Source organism: Hippoglossus stenolepis, chromosome 11, assembly GCF_022539355.2.
Source record: "Hippoglossus stenolepis isolate QCI-W04-F060 chromosome 11, HSTE1.2, whole genome shotgun sequence".
Classification (NCBI taxonomy): domain Eukaryota; kingdom Metazoa; phylum Chordata; class Actinopteri; order Pleuronectiformes; family Pleuronectidae; genus Hippoglossus; species Hippoglossus stenolepis.
Window position 1 is genome coordinate 13,238,747 of NC_061493.1, and position 27,829 is coordinate 13,266,575.

Genomic DNA, 27,829 nt, shown 5'->3' on the forward strand with positions numbered 1-27,829 from the left:
ATATACAATATTACAGTATTTACATTAGAAGATCATTTATTATATCTGTTTCGATGTGTGGGATTCTGATCCACCACTTCAGGAAATGGTGTCATCTGTTTTCTGTGGTAACAACGTCAGAGGTCGCTCTCAGCCTCATGCAGCCACAGATGTCAGTTGTGCTCATAAAAAAAATGGTTTTCACTTTTGGTAAGGTTTTATGAATACCTAACACTGCTTACCCACACTTTCTCACCCAAAAAAATAACAATGTTTTATTTTCATCTGGCAGTAAATATTTACAATGTTTTGACTGACTCTCAATTCCTTCTGTATATACAATTATTTTTTACTGATATTATTCACCTGATAGTAAGTTATATACTATTATTGAATAGTATAATATTGAATAATAAATATTATACTGTTTACAAAGCGACTAAATATCAAATAAATATACTGCATTAATTGTATGATCCCTTTTTTCCCTTTTATAACAATAACATTAGAAGCAGCGTTAAGAGGCTTTCCAATAAATTCGTATAAAAATCACTACGACTTAAAAGTCTTGTGCAACACACAACTTTGTAGTCACTATTTTTGCACTTTGGCCTGTGAGAAACACCATTTTGTTCAGCTGTTTAATTTATATGGGGATGAATGTAAAAGTTAACCTTCACTTGAACTTGTTGATTATTATCAGTGGGTTTTCAAAATGAAGGATAACACCCTCCTGCATTTTGTTGGTGCTTAATGATTCTCAGAAGGCTCAGATGGTCAGGTTGAGTTGAAACCAGTTAAATACACTCAGGTATGTTCTCATTGTCTAGTAGCAAAATAAGAAAATCAAATTTTGAGGAATTCAGGATCATTAAATAAGCTTTTTTTTGAAAAAATTGCAGGTTTTTCCTGCTAATCCCACACATTATATATTTGTTTATCAGTTGTACTCAAAATAAGTAAAGTCCGATAACTAAATGTGATCAATACGACGATGTAACTAAAATCTTCTCACAGTGACACATTTCCTGGAATTGAAGTGGAAAGATTGAACAAATGAACGAGACATCAGCTGGATTAATGCAGGAAAAAAATATTTATTTTATGATTCTCAGAACCAAGTGAATACCAACAATAAATAGTCGAAAATAAATAGCCCAAATAAATATAAATAGTATAAAATCTGTTAATACACTTTCTAAAAAAAGTACTTTAACACATCATCTTGATGTAAGATATAAATTAAACGATTAATTAAGAATAATAAATATGCACTTTTACGAAGTTATAGTATTTTCTCTCACAACTAAAATGGGACACAATCTATTACTGCAGTTTATGTAACTAAAGTGGTCCTGTGTGTAGCTTTTTGAAACTACCATTGTGTCAAAGCACTACAGAGAATTTATTTTGTGTGTTCCCCGGAGTTCATGTATCCGAGGACCCTGTTGATGGTGATGGTGCGGACGTGGAAGCCCTTCAGCACTTTGCAGAGGCTCAGTCTTTCATCGAAGGTGCTCAGACTGTCCGCAGGAGCCTTGATGAAGGATGACAATGAAGGATTTTAACAGTAATACAATATAAACACGTTATTTCTACAAGTTTGCGTCAGTGAAATGCATCACTTACCTGTTTTGAGGCCAAGTCTGTGGACAGAGACCACGGGAAGCAGTTCTGTTTCGAGCAAAGGATTCACGGTTATCACTTAACTGTGCGTCCAATAGTACAAGAGCTGCTGTTGTGAGGTTTAGCAGTGTGGAGATTCCACTTGAAACTTCTCTGTTGTAGCATCTCTAAACTAAATCCTTCCTTGTAACTTTTCATATGAAATCTTATCAAAAACAGATCAGAGCAGAATGGGACGTGGTGCTAAAATACTACATGTTGAGTTACCTCCATGAGGGCTCTGAGCTGAACAGTTGGCCCAAGCAAACCCTTCGGCTGAGCTGCGAGAAATTTGTAGTAGTGAAGCAAATCCTCCCCGATGTTTTCCAGACATGATTTCTGGCAAAACAAGAACAATGTGTTGTCACAAACAATGTAATAATAATAATAATACATAATAATAATAATAATACATAATACATAATAATCATTATAATAATAATAACACTTAATAATCATTATAATATAATGTAGAAATAATATATTTAACTTTGTAATTAAGGATGGGAATAGGTTAAGTTATTCTTAAACTAGCACAACTTGACCTACCTGATCAAATTCTGCTTTAGTGGTTCCAGTGCATGTTGATCCCTGTGGAACAATCAGAGTTCATTTTAATTCTTGCATTAAAATATACAGGCACAGTTACAGAATATTTACCAAAAGTGAATTGTAATGTGACATAATACAGCGCTACACAAGCAGCAACACTTTGGAATATAGTACTGTTATTTTTTTTACTATCATGGTTTTCATTTCAGAATATTCTTATAGAGCTTTCATCATGTACCTTTGGTGCACACACAGATGGTGTATCAGTCTCCATGTTCAGCTCCACACTCTGCTTTGAGCAGTCAAACCCAGTGAACAGGTCATTCTAAGACAAGGAAAGAGCTTTTTCTTTAAATCTGTGAATTAAAGATAGTGATACCAAAATTCATCCTCATTCAGCTTTATGTGCGTACCTGTGCAAGAACATCAGTGATGTTCCGTAGAAGCGTCCGTGCATGTGAGACGCAGGAGTCCGTCATCGGTCCTTTACCCATCATCGGCAGAGACTGGCCGACGTGCCACAGAGGACAGCTGAGCACGAGGAGCAGGAGGGCAGCAGGGATGTCTGTCAAAAAGAGAGAGAACTGATTTTAGTAAATCTTGAATTTTAAAAGCATTGTTCAGTCTGTGGATGTTATACTCACAGAGCTTGGTGAGCGGCATGTTGGATATAACTGTGAATCCAGTGAGTCTGTCTGGACTGAGACGTTGTTACATGTTATATACTCAGGGTGATGCAGGGATTTCCCTCACATTTAAGCAGCACATTGACACCATACTGTAAATTGAAAGAGCAAAGTCAAGGTTGTGTCATTTCCTTTCCCCCACACTATACCACCAAGCGCTTTGGTGAAACTGGAATTACCACAGTCGATGAGTAAAAGGCCTTTACATCTATCCTGAGGTTACCATGCAGCTTTACACTGTTGACTGTTCTTTGTTGATATTTCCACGTTGGGGACATCAGAGTGAAAGCAGCATGTATGTTGTTCTGTAAATGTCTAAGATGATTGACCAGGTGCAATAGTCAAAAACAAAGACATTTATTATTATTTACAGTACGTGTTACAGTAAAAAAAGAAAAAGGGATTGACAACAGCTTGTAAAGGATCTAAAATTTGGTAAAGGTTGCTTTTTTAATAAAAACTTTCAAACATAACCATTATGATGTAACATTAAAATGATTACTGGTGTCAAGGAGGTTATGTTTTCTTCCGTGTGAATGTTTGTTTGTTCGATAGGGACATGAAGGAAGAACCTATTACATTTCGTTGCAGATTCAGATCAGGGAGCAGATCATGTTTATTTAACATGGCAAGATAGGGCATTTTTCAACATAAAAAAAATAATAAAAGAGAGCACTTCCTGAACATTTGCCGAGATCTTGATTTAAAAAGTTTGATTTAAAATATCTGCCAAATTTAGGGAGCTGATATTTGTTTGTGTAATTTAGTGTGGCTGGATTGAATTTATAGGGTCTGTTGGTGGAGGTATGCACTCTGAGTACCATTGTTATCCTACATTTTTGAATTGTTAAAATTAATTGTCCATATACGAATGAGACTTTGGCTTCTGATAAAAAAATAAACTTTAAGATACTGTTGGAGGTGCGACAAGCAACAATACCCAGCAGGCAAGTAGTTATTTGTGTTTCAATTATATTTTACATCAGATTTACTATTAAGGAATTTGTGAGTTAATCTTTATATTATTGTGTATATTAACCAAAGTCTTGTCTCATAGGTGTTTGACCAGAGAACCTCAAGGCCTCTGCAGGAACGTGTTTGATTAGTTTAATGTTTATTTGTAGGAGTTCCTATCCTGTCCTGGCTCTGAGACTAGGAGAACCCTGGGTGTCTCTCAAGAAGATAAAAAACAACCTGTGGCAATCGACCTTGCCACGGGGCTCTCCCACACACAGCCAGAGACACACGGGTTGCTTTTAAGCATCTTTTATTAAAGCACCAAACATAAACTGAAATCAACCATAAGCTCAGTCCGGGCGTCTCTCCGGGCGTCTCTCCGGGCGTCTCTCCAGTGTCCTCCAGTCTCTGAGTTCCAAGTCCTTCCTGAGGCAGCAGACACTGCCTTTTAAGCACGAGGACCAATCAGCTAACAGCTCTCACCTGCGCTGATTGATCCTCTCCCAGCCCCCTCACCTCCACACAACCCTAACATGATTTACGGTGACTTAGATTTATCATCTGCTCCCTCTCATGATGTTTAACACTGAATCACTTCAATTCAGGTATAAAAATGGACTCTGATGCGATCTGTGCCATTGTAATATTGTATATTCACGTAAGAAGCACATTTTTTATTCACTAATGGGAAGGCCTTGCTTCATCAATCTGAATACAAACCTGAATTCAAGTTTATACTTCATCGATCACAAATGCCATTTTTACTTTTTAGAACCAAATAATTTAGACAAGGATAACAATTCAATGTGTGTATTTAGCGAAGCTGAGTGTAGCTGAGTGTTATTTTGGTCCCTGCAGTCAGAGCTGTTCCCCTCTTTTACATAAGTGTACAGAGGTACAGAGGTGTGAATACGCAGAGAAACTAAATCGCACCCGTTGGTGTGATTCTAAAGCTGAATACATGAATGAGAGCAGACTCACTCTGGGAGTGCACACGATTTGAGAGGGAAAATAGACTTGTTCAGATTTAGCTGGAACGTGTAAAATGCAAATTCAATCTCAAGCAATATTCACACCATTGAAGCGTTTATTAATGGATCTTTTTATACAATCATTATACAGTACATTGATCAATGGAGCAAACAAAAGAAAAAGAAAGTTTGTGTTAACTGACATTCTTAAAAAGCTCCTAAACACACACAGGGCTTGTCCTTCATCCTTTTAGTCTTTTGACATTTACATACTGCGTGTCCATAAACATTGTAAACAGATAAAATAGATATAGACTATCATTTATAATTAGTATTTGATCTTAAACTTCCTTTTGTCGCATTGGTAAATTCAGCTTAACAACCATCACATTGCATATTTTTTCAATTTGGAGGTCGTTCATGTCAACATGTCTTCCCTTCTGCCTCATTTCAACCCAAATTATTTTTAACCGACATCTCTTCATTTTGTCGATTGTATCAAGTATCGCCAAATTTGACAAATATACATTTTAAATATAAGTCAAAAAAGGTTTCTCTTAATGTGTCTCTTATTGCACACAGCATTTAAAGCTAGAAACTTCTGTGAAGCATTTAGACGACCGGTGACGCTACAAGCTGCAAATGTTCATCCTTTCTGTTGCAACAGCTCAGACAATAGATGTTTAATAGTGAATTAAAAAGTGATGACAGTGCTTCTAGTGAAAGAAAGAAGTGAATACATTGACAAGAATGGATAAATCTCTGTGATCACTATAGAGACAAAGGTAATACAAAGTCCAACTGATCTTCATGTCCCTGAAAGTCATTATCCTTTCTGAGAGAAGTGAGAAATAAAGTGTGCAGGCGTTTCCTCTACTTACTGCACTAACATACATGTACATGAGTGTACTGTGCAAAAGTCATAAAGAGGTAAATCAGTGTTGGGGATGGAATGAGGTCAAAGTGTTTCCCCTACATCTGTGAAATATGCTCTGGTTAATCATGCCGAGGTGGAAGTGAGAAGCCTGCACAAACCCTAAACTCAGGTGTGTTCATACTGAAAGCAGCCCCCCTCCCCCCTCTGGCCTGTGACAACATCCTGACAACACATATTATATCAGCTCTTCAGAAACAGTCAGCACAGATGGAGTTTCATAAGTAACACTGGTGACGGTCCATGGAGCGATGCGGGTTGGATGACGTGCAGACGGACACGTGAGGAACCGGGCCATGTGTTTATTTAGAGATGGCTTTGTCTGCCTGCTGCCGATGGTGGCTGTGAGCGTGCCTGTCGCGAAAAACAACAATAAGACTTGAGCACATGGACGTCCAGCTAAATGTCCAAACACAGCTTACTTGTTAGAATTTGACAGGCAGGAGAGAGAGGAGATGTTCACCTGGTGAGGTCCTCTATGTCCACCAGCATGGCGTCCTGCTCCACATGCAGCTCATCCCTCATTAGCAGCAACTGCACCAGCTCTTCATTCAAACCTGTGTCAGATCAGACATGTTTTTTTGGTTTTTTTTATTCCTTCATTCCATTTACCATAAGTATTTACAACTCCTCAAAGTGACATCCAATCCACAGCTGTGCCTGTTTAACTTACTGTTGTTGCCGCTTGTTTCTATGATTCTATGATTCTGTGTCTGTCATTGTTTCTATCTTGTTTATCTGTCCTCATGTTGTTGCTCATTAATTGGTGAACCGAAGACAATTTTCCACTTTAGTGGACAATACAGTTCTACTCTACTCTACTCTTTGAAAATGCATTGAAAAACTACAAACTTTTTTATTTTCCTTTGTCAGGTTTTTAAGGCTGATTGATTCTTAACGCTTTAAAATATCTGAAACCTCATTTGATGTTTCTGGACAGTTAAAGAGCATAAAGCTCAGAAACCTTAAAAGAAAAAGGGGATAAGATACTTTCTCAACTGTTAGCAGTAGGGTACATTAAAGAGTTTTTTGAAGCAAAACTCAAGTTAAAACTGCTGCTGATTATCAACTGCTGCTTCAAATCTGATACGTTTTCACCGGCACACAATAATATGCAAACATAGCGGGAAGACAGTCGAATTATTTTGTAAGAACAGGGGATTTGTTGAGTTTATCGATCGTCTTCCAGATGACCTGTTCTACTCACTCTGGATCTGTGAGTGTAGGTCATTTGTGATGACTTGCAGCTGTCCGAGACTCATGTCCCTCATGTCCCCCCGCCTCAAATTCCTCTTCATCAAGCACTCACTGATGTGAGGCAAATGGGGAAGCTGCATATGTAAACACACAAACAGACAGAGAGAGAGGAAAATGCTGTTTATATTAACGTGCACCACAGCCAGAATTAAGACAAAAACTGTGTTATTCAGTATTGATCAACTGGATCTTGTGACTGGGTCTGCAAACATCCTGAGTTGATCAACAATCAGATTTTCTGATCTTTTGTGTGTGAGTATCAAGGGGTTTCTCTTGGTCACACACACACACACACACACACAAATCCACTTTTAAATAATTACCGACCTTCTAGTGAGAACATGCATTTATTGTGTTGTGTTGACTGTATTATTCTGTACTGATTTGTGTTTCTCTCTCTAACTGACTAACCATGTCAGCCACAGGTGAGCGTCTGTGCAGCTGTATCTGCCTCTCCACCTCCACCTGCATGCGGGCCATGGGTCGAGCTAGGGCCAACGCCACCCTGGCCTCCTCCTGCAGTCTCCGCTGCACCCGCCAGAACCCGCTGCAGTCATCTAATGGGTCCGAGTCCTCCTCTGCCGTGTCCCGGTCTGACAACGACGAGCTCTGCTTGCTCTGGAAGGGGAAGTAGTGTAAGTGATATGATGATGTAACGGCCAATGTGGGTTCTCGGTGATAACATGAGCAATGAGAGTACGTGGGACGAGTCCGAAACAGTACGCGTACCACAGGTGACAGCGGCGTGTCCAGACTGGTCTCTGTTCTGCTGTCCTCCGCATCGCTGTCTTTGTCACTGTTGCTGTCATTGACAAAACACACCTGAAGGTTAACCCCGCCCTGCAGCCTGAGGAGAAACACACAGAACACGAGAGAGAGGAAATGTCGGTGTTGAGTCACTGACACTCAAAAAGCTTTAGTCATTATGAAACCTGTTGGGAAAATTATTGATTTTATTCACACACAGAAAACAAACATTTCAAAAGACAGATACCGTACCATGTAAGATCAGGTATGAATTTAAGTATTTATATTTATCCTCAAGAAGATGATGTTTTCGAAAAAGATATCCGACAAAATTGTGCATAGTCATTTATCATGAAGAGAGGAGTGGAAAGTGGAGAAGCCGGCTAATGTTTGAGGAAAATATTCAAGCATTTGTAGGTATTCTTAACAGAATAATTGCAAACTCATTTCATTTATTGTGATTTCCACACAAAAAGCTAAAAGTTTTGTAGGTCTTTGTACTGCTGCTGTTCCTCATGAGCCAGGTTACACAGGAAATTGTCCGAGTCAGTTTGTACAGTAAGACAAGACGAGACATACTGTTTTGTCGTTGCAAAGATGGAATATTTGTGTTTTGTTTTGGCAATGGGGAAAGGTGACACGTACTTACTGCAAACATGTTAAATACTCCTAAAAAAGAAAGATCTCCTCTTTAAGATGCTCATGTGAACGATGCGTTACAGATGGCAAATGTATTATAGCTTTCTCTTAAAACACTGGGCCACACTTTTATTGGTGTGTGCTAAGGTAAGGGGAATCCTATTGCTCCACCATATGGTTATATGTTATTATACAATATTTTGCTTTCAACTTTGTGGTGACAGCTGTTTAAAGACCCTTTCCTGTTGGTGAGGTCAATAATGAAAAGTCTTCAGAGTTGTTGGTGTTGTTGCTTGGGTTGACTTCAACCCCATCCATCAGCATCTTTAGGATGAATTAGAACATCAACTGTGACCCTGGGGCTTATTGACAAACATAAGTGCCCGACCTCACTCATGCTCTTAGTGATAAATGGGTGTCCCTGCAGCCAGGTTCCAAAATCTGCTGGAAAGAGCCGTGGAGGCTGTTATAGAAGCAGATAATTGACGTAGTTTTGGAACGACTTGTTCAATGATTGTTCAGAGAGTACAGTGGGACGTCAACTAACCAGAAGTTCGGTGGTTCAATTCTGCTTGCTGAAGTGCCCTTGGGGCAAGACCTTGAAGCCCACCTTCCCCCTGGCGGCTATACCGGCAGCATGTGAGTGATGTGTGATAGAGAAAGTGCTGCACATACATGCACTGTATTAATGTGTGTGTGAATGGGCGAATGGCAAAACTGTACTGTAAAGACTAGAAAAGCTGCTTTGTAAATACAGACCATTTGACTATGTTCAGGTGTCCGGGTACTTTTGGCCCTGATGTCATGTCACTACTGTGAGCTCATCACGCTAAAAGAAAAGCAACTGGACACTTCAGTGAAACAATTCAAGGGACAAACATCCCTCGGGGTCGTCACAGCAGTTACAGGGAAGCCATTGAAACCTCAACCTCAGCATTTCCAACAGCTCAAAACACAATTCACTGAGTTCCAGATCATGATACTCTGAAAGAACCTAAGAACCCAAAGTAACCTTCCCCTCCAGCCTTTATTAGGATGAGAACATTAACACACACAAAATGTCCCTAACTGGACCCGGTGGTGTTGGAATTTCCAACCCAAACTAAATCCCAGAGGGTGCACTCTTACCTCCAGAGCAGATCACATGACCCCATCCCCACCAATCATAGCATCTGACTCATATCAGGCCCCACTTCTTCTTTCAGGAGCATTCGAGACACACTCACAGACATACACACATCTGCACTTCCTCAAATAGAAGCCACTGCTATGGAGGGACGGCCCATCGTTCACTCCTCAAGTGTAGAACAATGAGGGCCCATCAGAGCAGAGAGTCACTGCAGGATATAGCTGTTATGAAAAAGAGTCCTGTAGTTGATGTAGTGGCTTTGGTTAACCAACTTGTGTCTGATGTAGTGCAACTCTTTCCACTGTGTGTGTGTGTGTGTGTGTGTGTGTGTGTGTGTGTGTGTGTGTGTGTGTGTGTGTGTGTGTGTGTGTGTGTGTGTGTGTGTGTGTGTGTGTGTGTGTGTGTATGCGTGTGTCTGTGGACGTCACAAACCTCAATTACAAATATGAAATATCTGTTTAATGTGAAAATGATTTTCTTCAGTTTGATTTCACATTTTGATTCTACAACTGATTTATGTATGTACCTTTTTGGAATGTAAGCTTTAGGATGCATTGTATTATTTCGAAAAAAAAAGTATTTATTAAACATTATTTAAGTTGCAATTTTATTGTAGATACAGGAGAAAAAATTGTGCCATACATTGACCATCTGTATCAACCATATACTGTTTTAAACATCAGCCCAGAATTTCACCATCACTGCATGCCTATTTCTTTGTTGCAGTCTGTAACGTCATTTTCATTGGAAAATATTTCATTTTGGCGTGAGACACTTCTCTTATTCTCTGTGATCCATGAGGCCGGGGCACGTTAGTTTCTGCCTCAGGGACTCATCACACTGTGAGGTTAACCATCGTGCCACCTCCTCTGTGCTGCACCCTTTCCACATTCTATTTCCATGCGTCTTTGTTCTGCTGCTGGAGAGTAAATCAGTGATTGTTCAGTCCAACGTCATTTGCCCTTTCACTGACTGTAAACAAAACCTTTCACTTTCACTTTTGCACCATCACTCCAGTGGCTACTGGTTCCCAACTCTTACACAGACACAAGCGGAAGATAATTCCATGTATTTACTTCACTCCACCTTTTTCACTGTACCTCACTCATCAGCACATGAACCAGTTTCCACAGAACCCTCTGTCATTTGTCTTGGTGACCTTTGAGTGAACAAGGCAATGTTTTCTGGTCATTTTCAATCAGTTTTTAGATGTACTGAACAGCTCCCCCTCATGGTTGTTAAATAACTGCTTGTATTTGTCAGACAGGGATCAGGTAACGTGTTTCCGAAAGGCCAAGTTTTTACAAGGAAAGAAAAACTGTCCTGTTGTCGGCTTTGTCATGTCCAATATCACTCCTTCATCATCGTGTGCTATATGTGCAATATTACTTACGCACAGTATTATATTAACGGCATGTGCTTTATTGCGTTCATTATCATGGGCAATACTTGCATCTCATTTGATCATTTCTAATACTACTTTTTAATTCTTAGTCTCATTTCCAGTTTATTCTTTTATATTTTTATAACTTATCTCAATTGTGTTGTTATATATTTAGGCTTTCCTCATTATTGATATTATTCTTTGTTGTCGTAACTCTCGAGCGAGATTTTGCAGAACAATTACCTTTAGGATTAATAAAATAATAACTTATCTCTTCAGTTTCTCTTTCATTATTTTCAAATGAAACAGTCCTTTATTCATAAATGGGATATTTCACTTTATCTGCAAATATTTAATTTGCCAAATTAGGAGTTATATGGTTTTCATTGGTGGCTTAAACTAATACTTATTTATTGGTTTGTCACCATGATGAGTAAGTATTACATTAAATGTCTAAATTAGAAGGCTACTTATACAAGACGCATACACAATCCAAAGGTTTTACACTTGGGCTTTTAAATAAATGAAAAATATATTCTGTTAATTAATAATGCATTAAAGTAGGGAATATATCACTGTTTTTGTGCAGTTATTCCTAAAATAAAATATTTCTAGAGCTTCCGTGTCAAATGTAAAATGTGAAATGAAAATATAGTTGTCAACCTTTAAAAAGCTCTATTGATCAAACTGTAACACACTCGAACACACACACACACACACGCACACTCTTTTTTTTCAAACCTACCGGGAGGATGGGCCGTTCTTGCTGCAGCTGGTGTAGATGACAGGCTCGTCGTCATAGAAACTGCCAAGGGCAAGTTTCTGCCTGATGGACTCTCTCTCGTTTCTCTGGGCCTGTGAGAAACCCAGAAAAACGCATGAATACAAAGAATATTGATTTATTCAAAGTGTTGAACTGCTCCTCCATCCCTGCTTGATTGATCAAGTGGGGCATACTTGTGAGAGGAAATTATCAAGATGAGTGTGTAAATTGATATTTAGATTTGGGGCTATTTATACTTGTATGGTACCAAAAGCACTATCTGGTTGAAAGGAGGATGAAATGAAAACACAATATGGAGGAGGAATGAATGTGGACTATAGGGAAAGGTGTAGATAGAAAGATACTGCAAACCAAGTTCCTGCCGATCACATGAAGATAATCCAGCTGTCATTATGACTGTATATACACATTTTAACTACACTAAGGTAATTCTAAAATAGGTTAGGTGCCTTCTCTTCTACTCTTCCATAAGCTTAAAGAAAAGCTGCAGACATCACCACTTAGACTTCTTCTCTTTTTATATTATGCCTCTTAGTAATCACTTAACCCAAAATATCATGTTCGTAACATTTTACAGCCATACACAGAAAAACAAATCACATTTCCAGGCTCTCATTGTTATACAGGCAGTAAAGGACGACATTTACATGTTGATTTAAAAGGCCCATCAGACAAATCATATGCTCTGACTTCCTAACCACAGTCCCAAAGAAACTCTGCCTTTGCTCGCAGGTACAAATGTGAGCTTTTATGCATTTAATGCATCCGACAAAGAGGCTATGTTTCCATTTGTGCTTGTCTGTAGGTGTTAGTATTCTGCTTAAACTGCTGAACAGCCATTATACTTGGTGGAAGGAGGTCGCATGGGTTAGCAAAGAACCCATTATACTGTATATTGGTGGGAACTGTATCAGGGGGCGGATCCAGGAAATGTGTGCTTGTTTTCAACATTTTCCCTGATTTCCCAGTGAATGATTTGTGGACCTTGATGACGAAATCAGCTTGATTGAATTTTAGAGGGCTATTGGACCTTGGAGTAGGTCCTGAGTGCCATTCTAGTTCATTCTGTGTTCGCTATGTTATAGACTGTTAACCTGCCGACAACCTGTCTAAGATGTCCCCTACCCCTGATGCATCCTGGGATAGGACCACAGCTCTCAGGAGTGAATGGGTGACTATGGAAATGCACCAGTAACATCATGTTTCAACATGGAGATTCAGTATAGTGCATATTTTTTGCTTTTGCTTTTCTCTTACACACACAATCAGACCTAAACAAGAAAAAAAGATATCCTGTTTTCCAGTGTTCGTCCATTTATATTCTCAACGAGTCTGTTTCTGTCTACAGTGACGAAATCAACAATTCTCTTCTTTTAACCGCTACAAATCTTTAAGGTCATTGGACTCTAGTTGCTCTAAGCCGTGATTTAGTTCTCTCCCTCGCTACCTTATCCATCATGAAGACAGCAGCTACTGTATCCATAGTAAACTGGTTCAAGATGCCATGTCATTCTGCTCTTGTATTTCACAACACTCCCTCTGTCCTCTTCTCATATTTTTCTGCAGGCATGGTGTGTCCGTTCTCAGCATCCAGAGGTTTCCAGACACATTTCCTCCTCCTCTTCTTTAATTTACATTCTTCCCTCGATCTATCATTTTCCCTTCATCTCAGCTGTAGATGCCGTCTGGTTTGTCTCTGTCGGGAATTACAGAATTGTTTTGGGCCGTTTGATCTTCAAAGTCTCACCGTATTTTAGTCAAATTAAAAAGAAGTGTTTCACCACAGCAGGATTTTCTACTCTGGCACCATGGAAAGTATATCTGTATTCTGGGATTGTGCCAAATGCCAACATTTCCTACATTTCCTACGTGTGTGTGTCTGTGAAACACACCCTCATCACCAACAGTCATTGTATAACACCAGCAAAAAATGGAGATGTTTCTCTTATGTGACCTGGTTCTCTCTCTAAATTACCTCAAGACCGGCCCTACACACACACACACACACCACACAGACACACACAGACACACACACACACACACACACACACACACACACACACACACACACACACACCCCTTATTGTGATTCATCATTATATGATATTGTGATGTAAGAACATAAATCATAGTTGATCGCCTTGACCCAGCCAACGCAGTGCCTCCTGCTCCTCCTCCTCAGACAACCGAATGTCCTCCTTACCGGCCGTCTACACACACAAACACACAGATTCACACACACACAGTTTCACACACACTGTCTTTATTTTATCCACTATATGGAATGAAAAAACATCGAATTGTCACTATAATTCACTATACATTATAGAATAATTCTATGAAAAATTTAAGAAAGCAGGTTATGATTCACATAGACATCAATCATATACTGGGATGGATTCATTGCTGATTTTACAGAAAAGGTGTAAAAACACCGTGATAAGCAGATAAATATCACATGAAAACACACACACTCCCTCTACAATCACACATGCACTTGTCCAGATGGCTGATTCATCCCCAGCAGCACACCCATGATGGATACCCATCATGTATACCTGTGAATTTTGCTTCATATGCCACACCCTTCAAATGGCACACAACCACATACACAAGGAACAAATCCACACACCTGGTAAACGCGTTTCTCCTGGTGCACCATCCTTCAGCGCATCGTACTGAAACAGTCGCCGTGCCCTTTTCTACACTGCAGTGAAGCTAGACCCAGGAGACCCTCTCATATACTGCAGGTCCATTCAGGAGAGGGAGGGAGGGAGGGAAGAGAGAGGCATGAGAGAGAGGAGGGGGGGGAGTAATGTGGGAACAGGAGAGGAAAGAGTAGGACGAGGCGGAAGCGGAGGAGGAGAGAAAAATGAAGGAGGACAGGGAGAGATGGAGCTGCTCAGTGCTGCCACGGCTCCTGATCTGTTTTCTGTTCCTCCATCTTCCTCACGCTCTCCTGGTTTCTCTTTGCTATCTTTCATTTATTGGAAGGAATTCAACAACTAGATGTTTCTAGCTGAGTCCTGATAAGAGGTGACAGATAAATAAATGAGTGTGCAGCAGTGGAAAACAAAAGAATTAGAGAGGCCACAGCTGATCAATGAAACCTCCCCTAATAAATCTCAGCACTTTGGAGCGACACACCGTCATGGCGTCTGCGTCTCGACCCAAAGCAGAGCAGTGAATTTTTAATTGCACGTTGTCTTGTTTGTTTTGGCTCCTAAAGGAATCGGCTCCCTCAGCCCCATTCTACATCACAGATTCAAGTGTGATGAGCCGTATGAGAGAAACCAGGAAGAGCAGGGTGCACATGCCCACACGTGCGTACAAAAACACAAACACACACCCACACACTACACACACAAACACATGCACACAGTTAGTTTTGCTGTGTCACAATGCAGCAGTGGGATTATTAAACAGCACATTTTGAATCATCCATCATCCCTCATCAGCATCAGGGGCCAAATATCCACAGACTCTCCCCGCCACACAATTCTCTGCAGGCCATTCTAATCCCACAGTCCCTAACCAAACTATACTATACTACACTATACTACACTACACTACACCACACTATACTATACTATACTATACTATACTTACAGCCAGACACAGCAGAGGACTGCAGCTTATATTATGTTCATACATTGTATCATTAGCATTTGCTCTTTGACTTGAGATAGTTTATCTCTATCTAAATGATTTGTTTACTGTCTGTATTAGCCCCGTTTGTTTTTAGGTCATGTTTTTTTCCACTTAAATTTGGTATTTTTTATATAATAATTAACAATGCGTTTTATTAACTTGTTTGATGTCTATTTGACATTATGTATAGTATTGTTATTCTTCCACTAACAATCATTTTGCACTGGCCACCTCTTATGGTATTGGCTATTTGCACAGTCTGCATAGATTCATACTGTTGTACTTCCATAACTCTTGTAGGTTTTTCTTGTCCTGTATGATTATTTGAATCCATCTGTCTATCTGTCTAAATCTTTTAGATGTCTGTTATTCTCAGATACCTGGACCTGTTCTTGCCTGTTTTCTTCTGGTAAAGAGATGTCATGGAATTTCTCATAACACATGAAAGTGGATAAAGGAAACAGAAAAAGGAGAAATCACTCACAGAGATGCTGGAGATTCTGCTTCGCCCTCCGCTGTAACAGTCTACAGCCTGTGGTGTAAAGATATCCTGGAGCTCCTCGGCCCAGCTGCGGCTGTTTACCATGCAGCCTCTCCCCCCTCTCTGGTGATGTATATCACAGTTGCCATCACCACCACAGTCCTCCCACCAGTGGCCTGCTGTGGCCTTTCTCATGAATAAGTCTCCCTCTTCTTCCTCGTCCATGTCCACATCATAGTCGTCCATGAAGACGAACTGTGTCGAGAGGGTGGGGCAAATGTCACATTTCAGGGAAGGGCTCAGTGCTCTGGCCGGGAGTATTGCCAAAGATAGACTGAAGATATTCAGAGTAGGGGGACAGATCGCTCTCTGAAACTGACCACTACAATGCTGGCAGTATCGGCCTCTACGATTTCCATGGTGTCTTTACATTTCCTGTCATAGCATGTATAAAATAAATAGAATAACCATGTTAAAGCATGTTCTAAAATTTTTCATGTCATTCAATAGAGTTATTAATTCTCCAGACTGATCTTCCCTTTTCCCCATCAACGTCAATCATTAGTATTATAGGGGCATGATCAGATAATGTGATGTGATCAGTTTCGCAGCTTTTTGCTCTGAACAGATCCTTATTGAACAGAAAGAAGTCAAGTCTTGAATAGCAGTTGTGTGGATTGGAGTAAAATGTGTAATTTCTCTCATCAGAGTGCAACACTATTTATCAATCATATTTCTATCCATCAATCCTTTGTATCAATCATATTTCTATCTATCACCCCTATCTATCCTACTAGCTTTAGCTGCTGGGAAAGCACTTTGTTGTCTGTTACTTTCTGTATCCATCTTTAGGCACATAATGAGATTCAAATCACCAACTAGAATTAAGATTCCTTTACTTTCCCAGGCTATTATTTTAAGAAGTTTCTTCAGCATGTTAGTGCCTTCCTCTGGTTGGTTGTATATGGTCACAAGTGTGATATAGGTTTCATAAACCACAACATATTTGCCTTCGTTGTCTGCAACATCCTTTTCTAGACACTGTTTTTATTCCATCTCAATGGGACAAAACTAATTTCCCCGAACATTTGGCACAAATGCATAAATTCCATGTTACCATCCTCAATTCACATCACCTTTAAGATACAAATAAAAAACATATATAGTACATGCTGTATTGTGCACTCACCTACGTTGTAGACATGTGACAATTCCATGAAATGCTTCAAGTAAAGTGCACAAGCAGCGATTAAAACCCAACAGTGTTGTAGAAGACGACTGCTGTTCTGATGCCTCTGCAGAATAGTTTTACTCCTGAGCTCAGTGCCCTAATTCTGGCCAACTAACGTTCTAGAGCCGTGGTAAATTAAATGCCGACAAGCGTCCCTGCTCTCAAATAGACCAACATCGCATGCCTCTGTTGTCACGTGTGGTTTAGTTTCAGTGATGTGTGGAGATCCTTGATTGTGTGTGTCTTGCCATGGGGTGACTGGAGGAGATACCGCCATGTGGAAATATATCGGAACAGACAGAATGGGGTGGGTGCACACAGCAATGAATTTCATTCTAAAGTTAAGCATGTTTAGGGACAAGATTTGAAGGAGCGAAATGGCATAAAAACCTTTAGCCATGCCAATTGTGCCGCATGGTATTTTGTTGTAGAACCAGGGGCACCAGGGCAATGATTCCAAGGGCCCAGCACAGACAGGGCTCTCAGAGAACACTATTAGTTAGTGTTTTAAAATATATTTACATAGGGTGTGTAAATAGTGTTTTTTTTCTATTTTTTGGCAAAATGATGAGGAAAGCGTTTATATCCCCCCCCCTCCCTGCATGGTTTAGCAAGTAGGTGCTACAAGCAGAACAGAAGGTGAAGTGTCATCGATCCTTGACGAGTGGACAGAAATGAGAAGAGTTTTTTTTACCTGTTACGTATCGTGAGAGAGAGAAAATTGCCCATCACCTGAAGTTCTTTAGATTAACTTTTAACAGCCTTTGAGGTTTCTGGTGTGACTAATACATTTCCTTGTATACAACTAGTCCTATATACTCAATACCAGTACTATACAGTATGAAGCCATGCATCTCCTGAAAATATTTCAGAAAGAAAGTTTTAAAAACAAATGGATGGATTCAGTCAACAGAAACGCTGTAGTGCTTTTATTTTGAAACGGATACAGTATAAAGTATTGCAAACATTTGTTTGGCTTCTGAAATTTAAGTCATTGGCACAACAGCTGGGAGAGAAAAGTTGAAAATTAGTATACCTTTACTAGCAGGTTAAAATAACAACCCTTTTGTGATTTTAGTCATCCATCTCCAGGCAGCTTTTGTGTTGATTTATGTAAAATTCAATATTCTGTTTTAAAATATTTTTACAACAAAGTCCATAAATCACTATAGAAATGTATAGAGTGGTTATTGCTTATTTGGGCCTGTTATGTAGACTTGTTATAGAGCCCTTTTCTCATCAATGGGTTTTCCAGGCTGGTGGAAAACATGTCAAATACCTTTCAAGAGTTCCAAGCTACTTGAGATTTGGAGACATCCTAATGTAGAATAACTTGTCCTACCACTATCCAACCACCAGGATATGCTAAAGAAACTTTACCACCGGGCCATAAGAGGAAACTCTGGAAGACATGAAAACAAAATTTCAAGTAAAACATGTTTATTGAAGGCACAGTATGACAGAACAGCAGCCCCTGAAAGATGAGACCGTTTGAGAAACTGCAACTCAGTCAATTCATACAAATGTTTAAGTTAGCCTTATCATTTGAACAACTATTTAAGTTGCAGATTTTCCCAGTCAATTTGAGGAATGCCTCTCCCAGTTGAGGGAAAAGCCATGGCACAGCTCGCCAGGCCCGAGTGTGCTCGAGCCTGGGGTCCAGATTTGTAAATATTTTGAGGCATGTATTTTTGGTAGTCTGGGAGTTTGCCAGCCTTATTGTAGGCATATGAAATGACGGGAGCAAAGGGGCTCTCGTCGTAGCTAACAAATGGATTTAATTGGCCTGGATAGCTGCCGCTGCTGGTTGGTGGTTTGGAACATGGTTTAGTCGTTTTTGTAGTAGAAGCAGTTGTTGGCGCTGCTGTAGGGCTTGTCCCACTTGGGTTAGTTGTGCCACTTGGGTTAGTTGTGCCACTTGGGTTAGTTGTGCCACTTGGGTTAGTTGTGCCACTTGGGTTAGTTGTGCACGGGTTAGTGGAGGAAGTAGGAGGCTGTGTAGTTGTCTGCATTAGATGGCTATGGTATGGATGACTTCCATAGATATGCTGTATGATAGGGTGGTAGTAAATATCAGCGTTGTCAGGAAATATCGGCAAATGCTGTCCTGGAGGATGGTAAGGATAATATATTGGGTAATGGGGATCCATTGGTTTTTGAGTCGTTTCAGCCATTGTCGTGTCGGCCGTGGTGGCAGGTGCCGTGGTGGCAGGCGCAGGGGTGGCAGCTGTACTCTCAGGGTGAGGGTAGTAATAGTAGTAAGGAGAGGACCAGTAAGGGTAATACATATAGGGAGGGTATACAGGAGGGTGTTGAGGTTCCTCCGTAGTCGGTTTGGATGTTGTGGTTGTGTCCGGCTCAGCAGTAGTTGTAGTAGGTGCCATGGCTTGGTCTTGATTCAAATATGAGTAGTACCAATAGAGATATGCACTGAGAGGATCATAGATGGAAATGGGATGAGTCACATGTCGTTTAGGACGATAAAAGCTTGAGGGCCTGTGAGGTACAGGACGTTTCCAGGAATGCTGAGCAGGCGTTGCATCAGGACTTTGCAAAATGGGGCAGGTCAATTTTACTTCAGCCTCTAGCCACATCATTGAGACCACATAGTCTCCATTCTGAAAGGGAAACAAGCAATTTGGTTTATAATGTACTTGATCTGTTCAATATTTGTACATTTCAATTACCAGGCTCATCCTAAAATCAATTTAACTTTTTGAAAAATCCAATACAACTCTCAAAATGAAGCTGCATTTGTTAAGTCAATAGGGGTAGAGCTGTACCTCTTGTATCACATTGCAGCCATCATAGGGAGCAACCAAAACAAGACCCAAAGTGCTCTGCTGCAGCGAGTGGCCGCAGCTTTCAGGCAATTGGGTCAGAGGAAGTGGATGTTCATTTCCTATGAGAGACAGCAGAGCCAGAATTCCATGTCAGGTATTTACAGCTTTAACAATTTCCCTTATGCAGAAGAGTGTGCATTTGTTTACAATACCAATGTCGAGTTGTAAATCAGCAGCTCCAGGTCCCATGGCTTTGAACTTCATCTTGGTTTGACCACAATGCAGAGCAGGGTTCAAGCGCTTCCATGCTCCTTCATTGGCCATCACTTCATTCAGCTGCGATGTCTCTGCAAACATCCCTTCAGAAGTTCAGACACAAAGTTAATGCCCTTAAGTTTTTAGGGTTTTTGAGTACCAAGCATTTTTCTATGGACTTTTGTAAGCAGCACATCAAATGAGCAAATAACTAGACAAAGAAAACCTCACCTGAGCCTTCTGGTTGATCTGTAACAACATGCGGCAGTCCATCGTCATTTGTGGCAGCAGCAGAGGGAGATCCTGACTCCGAGTTCAGCTCTTTCCCATTAAAGAGAATGCTCCCTGTCCTTATCTCCACCACTGATGCCTCACTAACTACCTTATCCTGTTGAGCATTTCTGCTCAATCCCCACAAGCTAAAACAAGTTAAACTTGGGGCTAAAGTGCACAGGAGCAAAAGGACTGCTACAGTTTGAAGTGACCTGCAGCGCCACCCATCTTCACCTGCCATAATGGAGCTTCACCTCAAGTTTAGATGGACAGCACTTTACCGTAGAACCAAACAACTGCAGGAAGCTTTTTATACTGGTGACTTCTTGGCACCTTGTGATCAACCAATCAGATTGGACTTCAGCTGCAGCTGCACAGGTGTTAATCAAAGTCACAGCAGGTGAGCTTGTTTGGACTGATGTCTAATTACACTGCCCCCTCAGGTCAAAGTCAGCTCTGCATATTTGAAATAGGAGACGTGATGATGTCTGATGTTTTTAAAAAAAATGAATTTTAATTTCAGGCAAAGTATTTTATCAGCATACAGAGTTCATACTCATTGTGATAGTTTTACTACATCAATTATCCAAGGTGTTTAGGAGATGTTAAAGGGGGTTTAATGGTTTTATTCATATACAAAATACATTTTATGTCAACATCTCATGCAGGAATGTGTGGGGCATGAGCCAAGGAATAAGCCGTTCATTTTTTTAATTTATTGTCTTGAACATTGTGAGTGAGGGCGTTTTTTAACATTTGCCTTGATTTCTCAGGAAATCATTCATGAATCGTGAAGGAAAAGACAAAAAAAGAAAAAGTCAATTCCAATGTAGCATCAGTGCATTTAATAACATATTTCTTGATATGACCTTTTTCTACAGATTAATCTCAGTCTTCTATTGAGACTAACGGCAAATGGATAATTGTCATTCAAACCTGTGAAATGATGCAAAGCACCAGACTGACCTGAGGTAATAGTTCTCACCATATTTCCAGTCTTGAAAATATGGAGGTAGAGGTATTGTACACATAACATGAACTTGATATACCATTATATAATTAAAAATATACCAGTAACAAAGTTTGACATATAAGTGGAGAAAGATATTTTGACAGCACCCAGGTGTACACATTTACAAATGCTTAACAAATTGACATTCATGGGATTTTGCTCTCTAGTACATAATTAGTTTGATGTGTTTTTACAATTGAGAAAATAACAGACACAGCCCATTTCTCACTAACATTCAACTAGTTTTAAGGAGTTTTGCGTTTGGTAAGATAGCAAGAAGATTTTAACATAAGAAAATGGGCCATTAAAATAAAACACCACTTTATGTACTGATAATTAAATCTACAAATGCCATCCTTAAGAGCTGCTGTGATATGTACAATTTGGAAAAAGAAAAAAAAAAAAAACTCAATCCCCTTTGGTTAAGATGTTTTATAATCAAAAAATGCTATACCCTCAGAAAAGTATTACCTTTGTTCTTTTTAACATTCACAGGATGGAAGGTTTCAGAAATACTTTCTATAGAAAATTCTACAAGGGTATTAGATCATAAAAGATCAGTTAATGCAGACTGGCAGTTGGAAATGTGTTTAGTCTATTGACTGAACTCTAGCTTCAGGATCCCAAAGGATGAGTAACAAAAAAATATATATATATATAAATAAATGGCAGAGTTTTGAGATGCAACACTGCCCATGAGTTTCTCCATTTTAGAAATATCAAAATTTAAATGTTACATTTCTAACTTTTAATTACAGGTCTATGTCTTGTCATTTAGCAATTTGCTTATTATTCATACAAAACAACCTTAAGCAGAAAAAGATGGTGCCTCTAGCACAGGAAATAGTGCCACCATGTGGACAACATGGACCATTTACAAAGCTGGAGACCCAGAAAATTCTGTCTCATGAGAGTAATGTGGATGTTTCTTATGGAACAGTGAACGTAACAGATCCAGAACCAAAGTGCTCTCTAGTCACCTGATGACAAACCATCTTAAAGTGAGCAGGAGTCATTTTACCAGTAACCTGAAATCAAGAGCACCAAACCTTCCACATCAACCCCTCAAGTTGAATTTCAAACACTAAAGACAGACAGCCACGTGTTATTCAAACCATTTTATTGAGGCCTGGAGGAGGGGCATACTGAAAAGGAAATTGCAATACTGGAAACTGGAGTTTAACATTTGATGGATATTGCGCCACTGGAGTCAGTATGGGTTCAGTTTTCCCTTTTGTGGCCGTAGTTTGTCTAGTCGGTTCTGGTGTCACAGTGGTGGTCTCTGGCTTAGGAGACACTACACTACACCACACTATACTATACTATACTATACTATACTATACTTACAGCCAGACACAGCAGAGGACTGCAGCTTATATTATGTTCATACATTGTATCATCAGCATTTGCTCTTTGACTTGAGATAGTTTATCTCTATCTAAATGATTTGTTTACTGTCTGTATTAGCCCCGTTTGTTTTTAGGTCATGTTTTTTTCCACTTAAATTTGGTATTTTTTATATAATAATTAACAATGCGTTTCATTAACTTGTTTGATGTCTATTTGACATTATGTATAGTATTGTTATTCTTCTACTAACAATCATTTTGCACTGGCCACCTCTTATGGTATTGGCTATTTGCACAGTCTGCATAGATTCATACTGTTGTACTTCCATAACTCTTGTAGGTTTTTCTTGTCCTGTATGATTATTTGAATCCATCTGTCTATCTGTCTAAATCTTTTAGATGTCTGTTATTCTCAGATACCTGGACCTGTTCTTGCCTGTTTTCTTCTGGTAAAGAGATGTCATGGAATTTCTCATAACACATGAAAGTGGATAAAGGAAACAGAAAAAGGAGAAATCACTCACAGAGATGCTGGAGATTCTGCTTCGCCCTCCGCTGTAACAGTCTACAGCCTGTGGTGAAGATATCCTGGAGCTCCTCGGCCCAGCTGCGGCTGTTTACCATGCAGCCTCTCCCCCCTCTCTGGTGATGTATATCACAGTTGCCATCACCACCACAGTCCTCCCACCAGTGGCCTGCTGTGGCCTTTCTCATGAATAAGTCTCCCTCTTCTTCCTCGTCCATGTCCACATCATAGTCGTCCATGAAGACGAGAGCTGTCGAGAGGGTGGGGCAAATGTCACATTTCAGGGAAGGGCTCAGTGCTCTGGCCGGAGTATTGCCAAAGATAGACTGAAGATATTCAGAGTAGGGGGACAGATCGCTCCCTGAAACTGACCACTACAATGCTGGCAGTATCGGCCTCTACGATTTCCATGGTGTCTTTACATTTCCTGTCATAGCATGTATAAAATAAATAGAATAACCATGTTAAAGCATGTTCTAAAATTTTTCATGTCATTCAATAGAGTTATTAATTCTCCAGACTGATCTTCCCTTTTCCCCATCAACGTCAATCATTAGTATTATAGGGGCATGATCAGATAATGTGATGTGATCAGTTTCGCAGCTTTTTGCTCTGAACAGATCCTTATTGAACAGAAAGAAGTCAAGTCTTGAATAGCAGTTGTGTGGATTGGAGTAAAATGTGTAATTTCTCTCATCAGAGTGCAACACTATTTATCAATCATATTTCTATCCATCAATCCTTTGTATCAATCATATTTCTATCTATCACCCCTATCTATCCTACTAGCTTTAGCTGCTGGGAAAGCACTTTGTTGTCTGTTACTTTCTGTATCCATCTTTAGGCACATAATGAGATTCAAATCACCAACTAGAATTAAGATTCCTTTACTTTCCCAGGCTATTATTTTAAGAAGTTTCTTCAGCATGTTAGTGCCTTCCTCTGGTTGGTTGTATATGGTCACAAGTGTGATATAGGTTTCATAAACCACAACATATTTGCCTTCGTTGTCTGCAACATCCTTTTCTAGACACTGTTTTTATTCCATCTCAATGGGACAAAACTAATTTCCCCGAACATTTGGCACAAATGCATAAATTCCATGTTACCATCCTCAATTCACATCACCTTTAAGATACAAATAAAAAACATATATAGTACATGCTGTACTGTGCACTCACCTACATTGTAGACATGTGACAATTCCATGAAATGCTTCAAGTAAAGTGCACAAGCAGCGATTAAAACCCAACAGTGTTGTAGAAGACAACTGCTGTTCTGATGCCTCTGCAGAATAGTTTTACTCCTGAGCTCAGTGCCCTAATTCTGGCCAACTAACGTTCTAGAGCCGTGGTAAATTAAATGCCGACAAGCGTCCCTGCTCTCAAATAGACCAACATCGCATGCCTCTGTTGTCACGTGTGGTTTAGTTTCAGTGATGTGTGGAGATCCTTGATTGTGTGTGTCTTGCCATGGGGTGACTGGAGGAGATACCGCCATGTGGAAATATATCGGAACAGACAGAATGGGGTGGGTGCACACAGCAATGAATTTCATTCTAAAGTTAAGCATGTTTAGGGACAAGATTTGAAGGAGCGAAATGGCATAAAAACCTTTAGCCATGCCAATTGTGCCGCATGGTATTTTGTTGTAGAACCAGGGGCACCAGGGCAATGATTCCAAGGGCCCAGCACAGACAGGGCTCTCAGAGAACACTATTAATGTTTTAAAATATATTTACATAGGGTGTGTAAATAGTGTTTTTTTTCTATTTTTTGGCAAAATGATGAGGAAAGCGTTTATATCCCCCCCCCTCCCTGCATGGTTTAGCAAGTAGGTGCTACAAGCAGAACAGAAGGTGAAGTGTCATCGATCCTTGACGAGTGGACAGAAATGAGAAGAGTTTTTTTTACCTGTTACGTATCGTGAGAGAGAGAAAATTGCCCATCACCTGAAGTTCTTTAGATTAACTTTTAACAGCCTTTGAGGTTTCTGGTGTGACTAATACATTTCCTTGTATACAACTAGTCCTATATACTCAATACCAGTACTATACAGTATGAAGCCATGCATCTCCTGAAAATATTTCAGAAAGAAAGTTTTAAAAACAAATGGATGGATTCAGTCAACAGAAACGCTGTAGTGCTTTTATTTTGAAACGGATACAGTATAAAGTATTGCAAACATTTGTTTGGCTTCTGAAATTTAAGTCATTGGCACAACAGCTGGGAGAGAAAAGTTGAAAATTAGTATACCTTTACTAGCAGGTTAAAATAACAACCCTTTTGTGATTTTAGTCATCCATCTCCAGGCAGCTTTTGTGTTGATTTATGTAAAATTCAATATTCTGTTTTAAAATATTTTTACAACAAAGTCCATAAATCACTATAGAAATGTATAGAGTGGTTATTGCTTATTTGGGCCTGTTATGTAGACTTGTTATAGAGCCCTTTTCTCATCAATGGGTTTTCCAGGCTGGTGGAAAACATGTCAAATACCTTTCAAGAGTTCCAAGCTACTTGAGATTTGGAGACATCCTAATGTAGAATAACTTGTCCTACCACTATCCAACCACCAGGATATGCTAAAGAAACTTTACCACCGGGCCATAAGAGGGAAACTCTGGAAGACATGAAAACAAAATTTCAAGTAAAACATGTTTATTGAAGGCACAGTATGACAGAACAGCAGCCCCTGAAAGATGAGACCGTTTGAGAAACTGCAACTCAGTCAATTCATACAAATGTTTAAGTTAGCCTTATCATTTGAACAACTATTTAAGTTGCAGATTTTCCCAGTCAATTTGAGGAATGCCTCTCCCAGTTGAGGGGAAAAGCCATGGCACAGCTCGCCAGTCGAAGCCCGAGTGTGCTCGAGCCTGGGGTCCAGATTTGTAAATATTTTGAGGCATGTATTTTTGGTAGTCTGGGAGTTTGCCAGCCTTATTGTAGGCATATGAAATGACGGGAGCAAAGGGGCTCTCGTCGTAGCTAACAAATGGATTTAATTGGCCTGGATAGCTGCCGCTGCTGGTTGGTGGTTTGGAACATGGTTTAGTCGTTTTTGTAGTAGAAGCAGTTGTTGGCGCTGCTGTAGGGCTTGTCCCACTTGGGTTAGTTGTGCCACTTGGGTTAGTTGTGCCACTTGGGTTAGTTGTGCCACTTGGGTTAGTTGTGCCACTTGGGTTAGTTGTGCCACTTGGGTTAGTTGAGGAAGTAGGAGGCTGTGTAGTTGTCTGCATTAGATGGCTATGGTATGGATGACTTCCATAGATATGCTGTATGATAGGGTGGTAGTAAATATCAGCGTTGTCAGGAAATATCGGCAAATGCTGTCCTGGAGGATGGTAAGGATAATATATTGGGTAATGGGGATCCATTGGTTTTTGAGTCGTTTCAGCCATTGTCGTGTCGGCCGTGGTGGCAGGTGCCGTGGTGGCAGGCGCAGGGGTGGCAGCTGTACTCTCAGGGTGAGGGTAGTAATAGTAGTAAGGAGAGGACCAGTAAGGGTAATACATATAGGGAGGGTATACAGGAGGGTGTTGAGGTTCCTCCGTAGTCGGTTTGGATGTTGTGGTTGTGTCCGGCTCAGCAGTAGTTGTAGTAGGTGCCATGGCTTGGTCTTGATTCAAATATGAGTAGTACCAATAGAGATATGCACTGAGAGGATCATAGATGGAAATGGGATGAGTCACATGTCGTTTAGGACGATGGTACAGGACGTTTCCAGGAATGCTGAGCAGGCGTTGCATCAGGACTTTGCAAAATGGGGGCAGGTCAATTTTACTTCAGCCTCTAGCCACATCATTGAGACCACATAGTCTCCATTCTGAAAGGGGAAACAAGCAATTTGGTTTATAATGTACTTGATCTGTTCAATATTTGTACATTTCAATTACAGAAGCTCATCTAAAATCAATTTGCTTTTGAAAAAATCCATACAACTCTCAAAATGAAGCTGCATTTGTTAAGTCAATAGGGGGTAGAGCTGTACCTCTTGTATCACATTGCAACTATCGCAGGAGCAACAAACAAGGCAAGTGCTCTGCTGCAGCGGTGGCCGCAGCTTTCAGGCGGTAGGTCAGAGAATGGATCATTCATTTCCTGAGGGAACAACAAATAAATTCCATGTCAGGTGTTGCAGCTTTATTTCTCCCATTTCCCTTATGTAGTGTGCATTTGTTTACAATACCAATGTCGAGTTGTAAATCAGCAGCTCAGGTCCATGACTTTGAACACCATCTTGGTTTGACCACAATGCAGAGCAAGGTTCAAGCATCCATGCTCCTTCATTGGCCATCACTTCATTCCAACTCTTGATCTCACTGCCAAACATCCCTTCAAGTTCAGACACAAAGTTAATGCCCTTAAGTTTTAGGGTTTTAGAAATGCAAGCATTTTTCTATGGACTTTTGTAATAACTTTATCAATGAGCAAATAACTAGACGCAAGAAAACCCTCACCTAGGCCTTCTGGTTGATCTGTAACAACATGCGGCAGTCCATCGTCATTTGTGGCAGCAGCGGAAGATCTGACTGAGTTCAGCTCTTTCCCATTAAAGAGAATGCTCCCTGTCCTTATCTCC

At 40.1% G+C, this 27,829-nt stretch overlaps 3 protein-coding genes across 6 annotated transcripts; all 3 read right to left on the reverse strand.

The window, feature by feature from the left end:
• Positions 1 to 1,384: 1,384 nt before the first annotated feature.
• On the reverse strand, positions 1,385 to 2,859 carry LOC118117381 (interleukin-12 subunit alpha-like). The gene is made up of 7 exons (XM_035169578.1): positions 2,841 to 2,859; positions 2,610 to 2,761; positions 2,435 to 2,521; positions 2,194 to 2,235; positions 1,873 to 1,983; positions 1,609 to 1,653; positions 1,385 to 1,516 (listed from the first exon to the last, which is right to left on the reverse strand). Exons 1-7 carry the CDS (start codon positions 2,857 to 2,859, stop codon positions 1,385 to 1,387), a joined length of 588 nt encoding a protein of 195 aa, XP_035025469.1.
• A 2,049-nt stretch (positions 2,860 to 4,908) lies between these two features.
• On the reverse strand, positions 4,909 to 23,487 carry LOC118118165 (schwannomin-interacting protein 1). Of its 4 annotated transcripts, none has more exons than XM_035171107.2 (8): positions 23,244 to 23,487; positions 15,820 to 16,071; positions 11,646 to 11,755; positions 7,731 to 7,848; positions 7,413 to 7,619; positions 6,952 to 7,075; positions 6,208 to 6,301; positions 4,909 to 6,098 (listed from the first exon to the last, which is right to left on the reverse strand). In XM_035171107.2, the coding sequence occupies exons 2-8, from the start codon at positions 16,060 to 16,062 to the stop codon at positions 6,047 to 6,049; spliced, it is 948 nt and encodes a 315-aa protein (XP_035026998.2). In that variant the 5' UTR covers positions 16,063 to 16,071; positions 23,244 to 23,487; the 3' UTR covers positions 4,909 to 6,046. The 4 variants fall into 4 exon arrangements, with proteins under 4 accessions (XP_035026998.2, XP_047197982.1, XP_035027000.1 ...); XM_047342026.1 differs by lacking the exon at positions 23,244 to 23,487 and adding an exon at positions 17,006 to 17,304 and having other exon boundaries at positions 7,731 to 7,803; XM_035171109.2 differs by lacking the exon at positions 23,244 to 23,487 and adding an exon at positions 17,006 to 17,231.
• On the reverse strand, positions 18,601 to 27,765 carry LOC124854438 (leucine-rich repeat extensin-like protein 2). The gene is made up of 4 exons (XM_047341854.1): positions 27,708 to 27,765; positions 20,043 to 20,189; positions 19,831 to 19,949; positions 18,601 to 19,665 (listed from the first exon to the last, which is right to left on the reverse strand). The coding sequence occupies exons 2-4, from the start codon at positions 20,185 to 20,187 to the stop codon at positions 18,601 to 18,603; spliced, it is 1,329 nt and encodes a 442-aa protein (XP_047197810.1). The 5' UTR covers positions 20,188 to 20,189; positions 27,708 to 27,765.
• Positions 27,766 to 27,829: the final 64 nt, after the last annotated feature.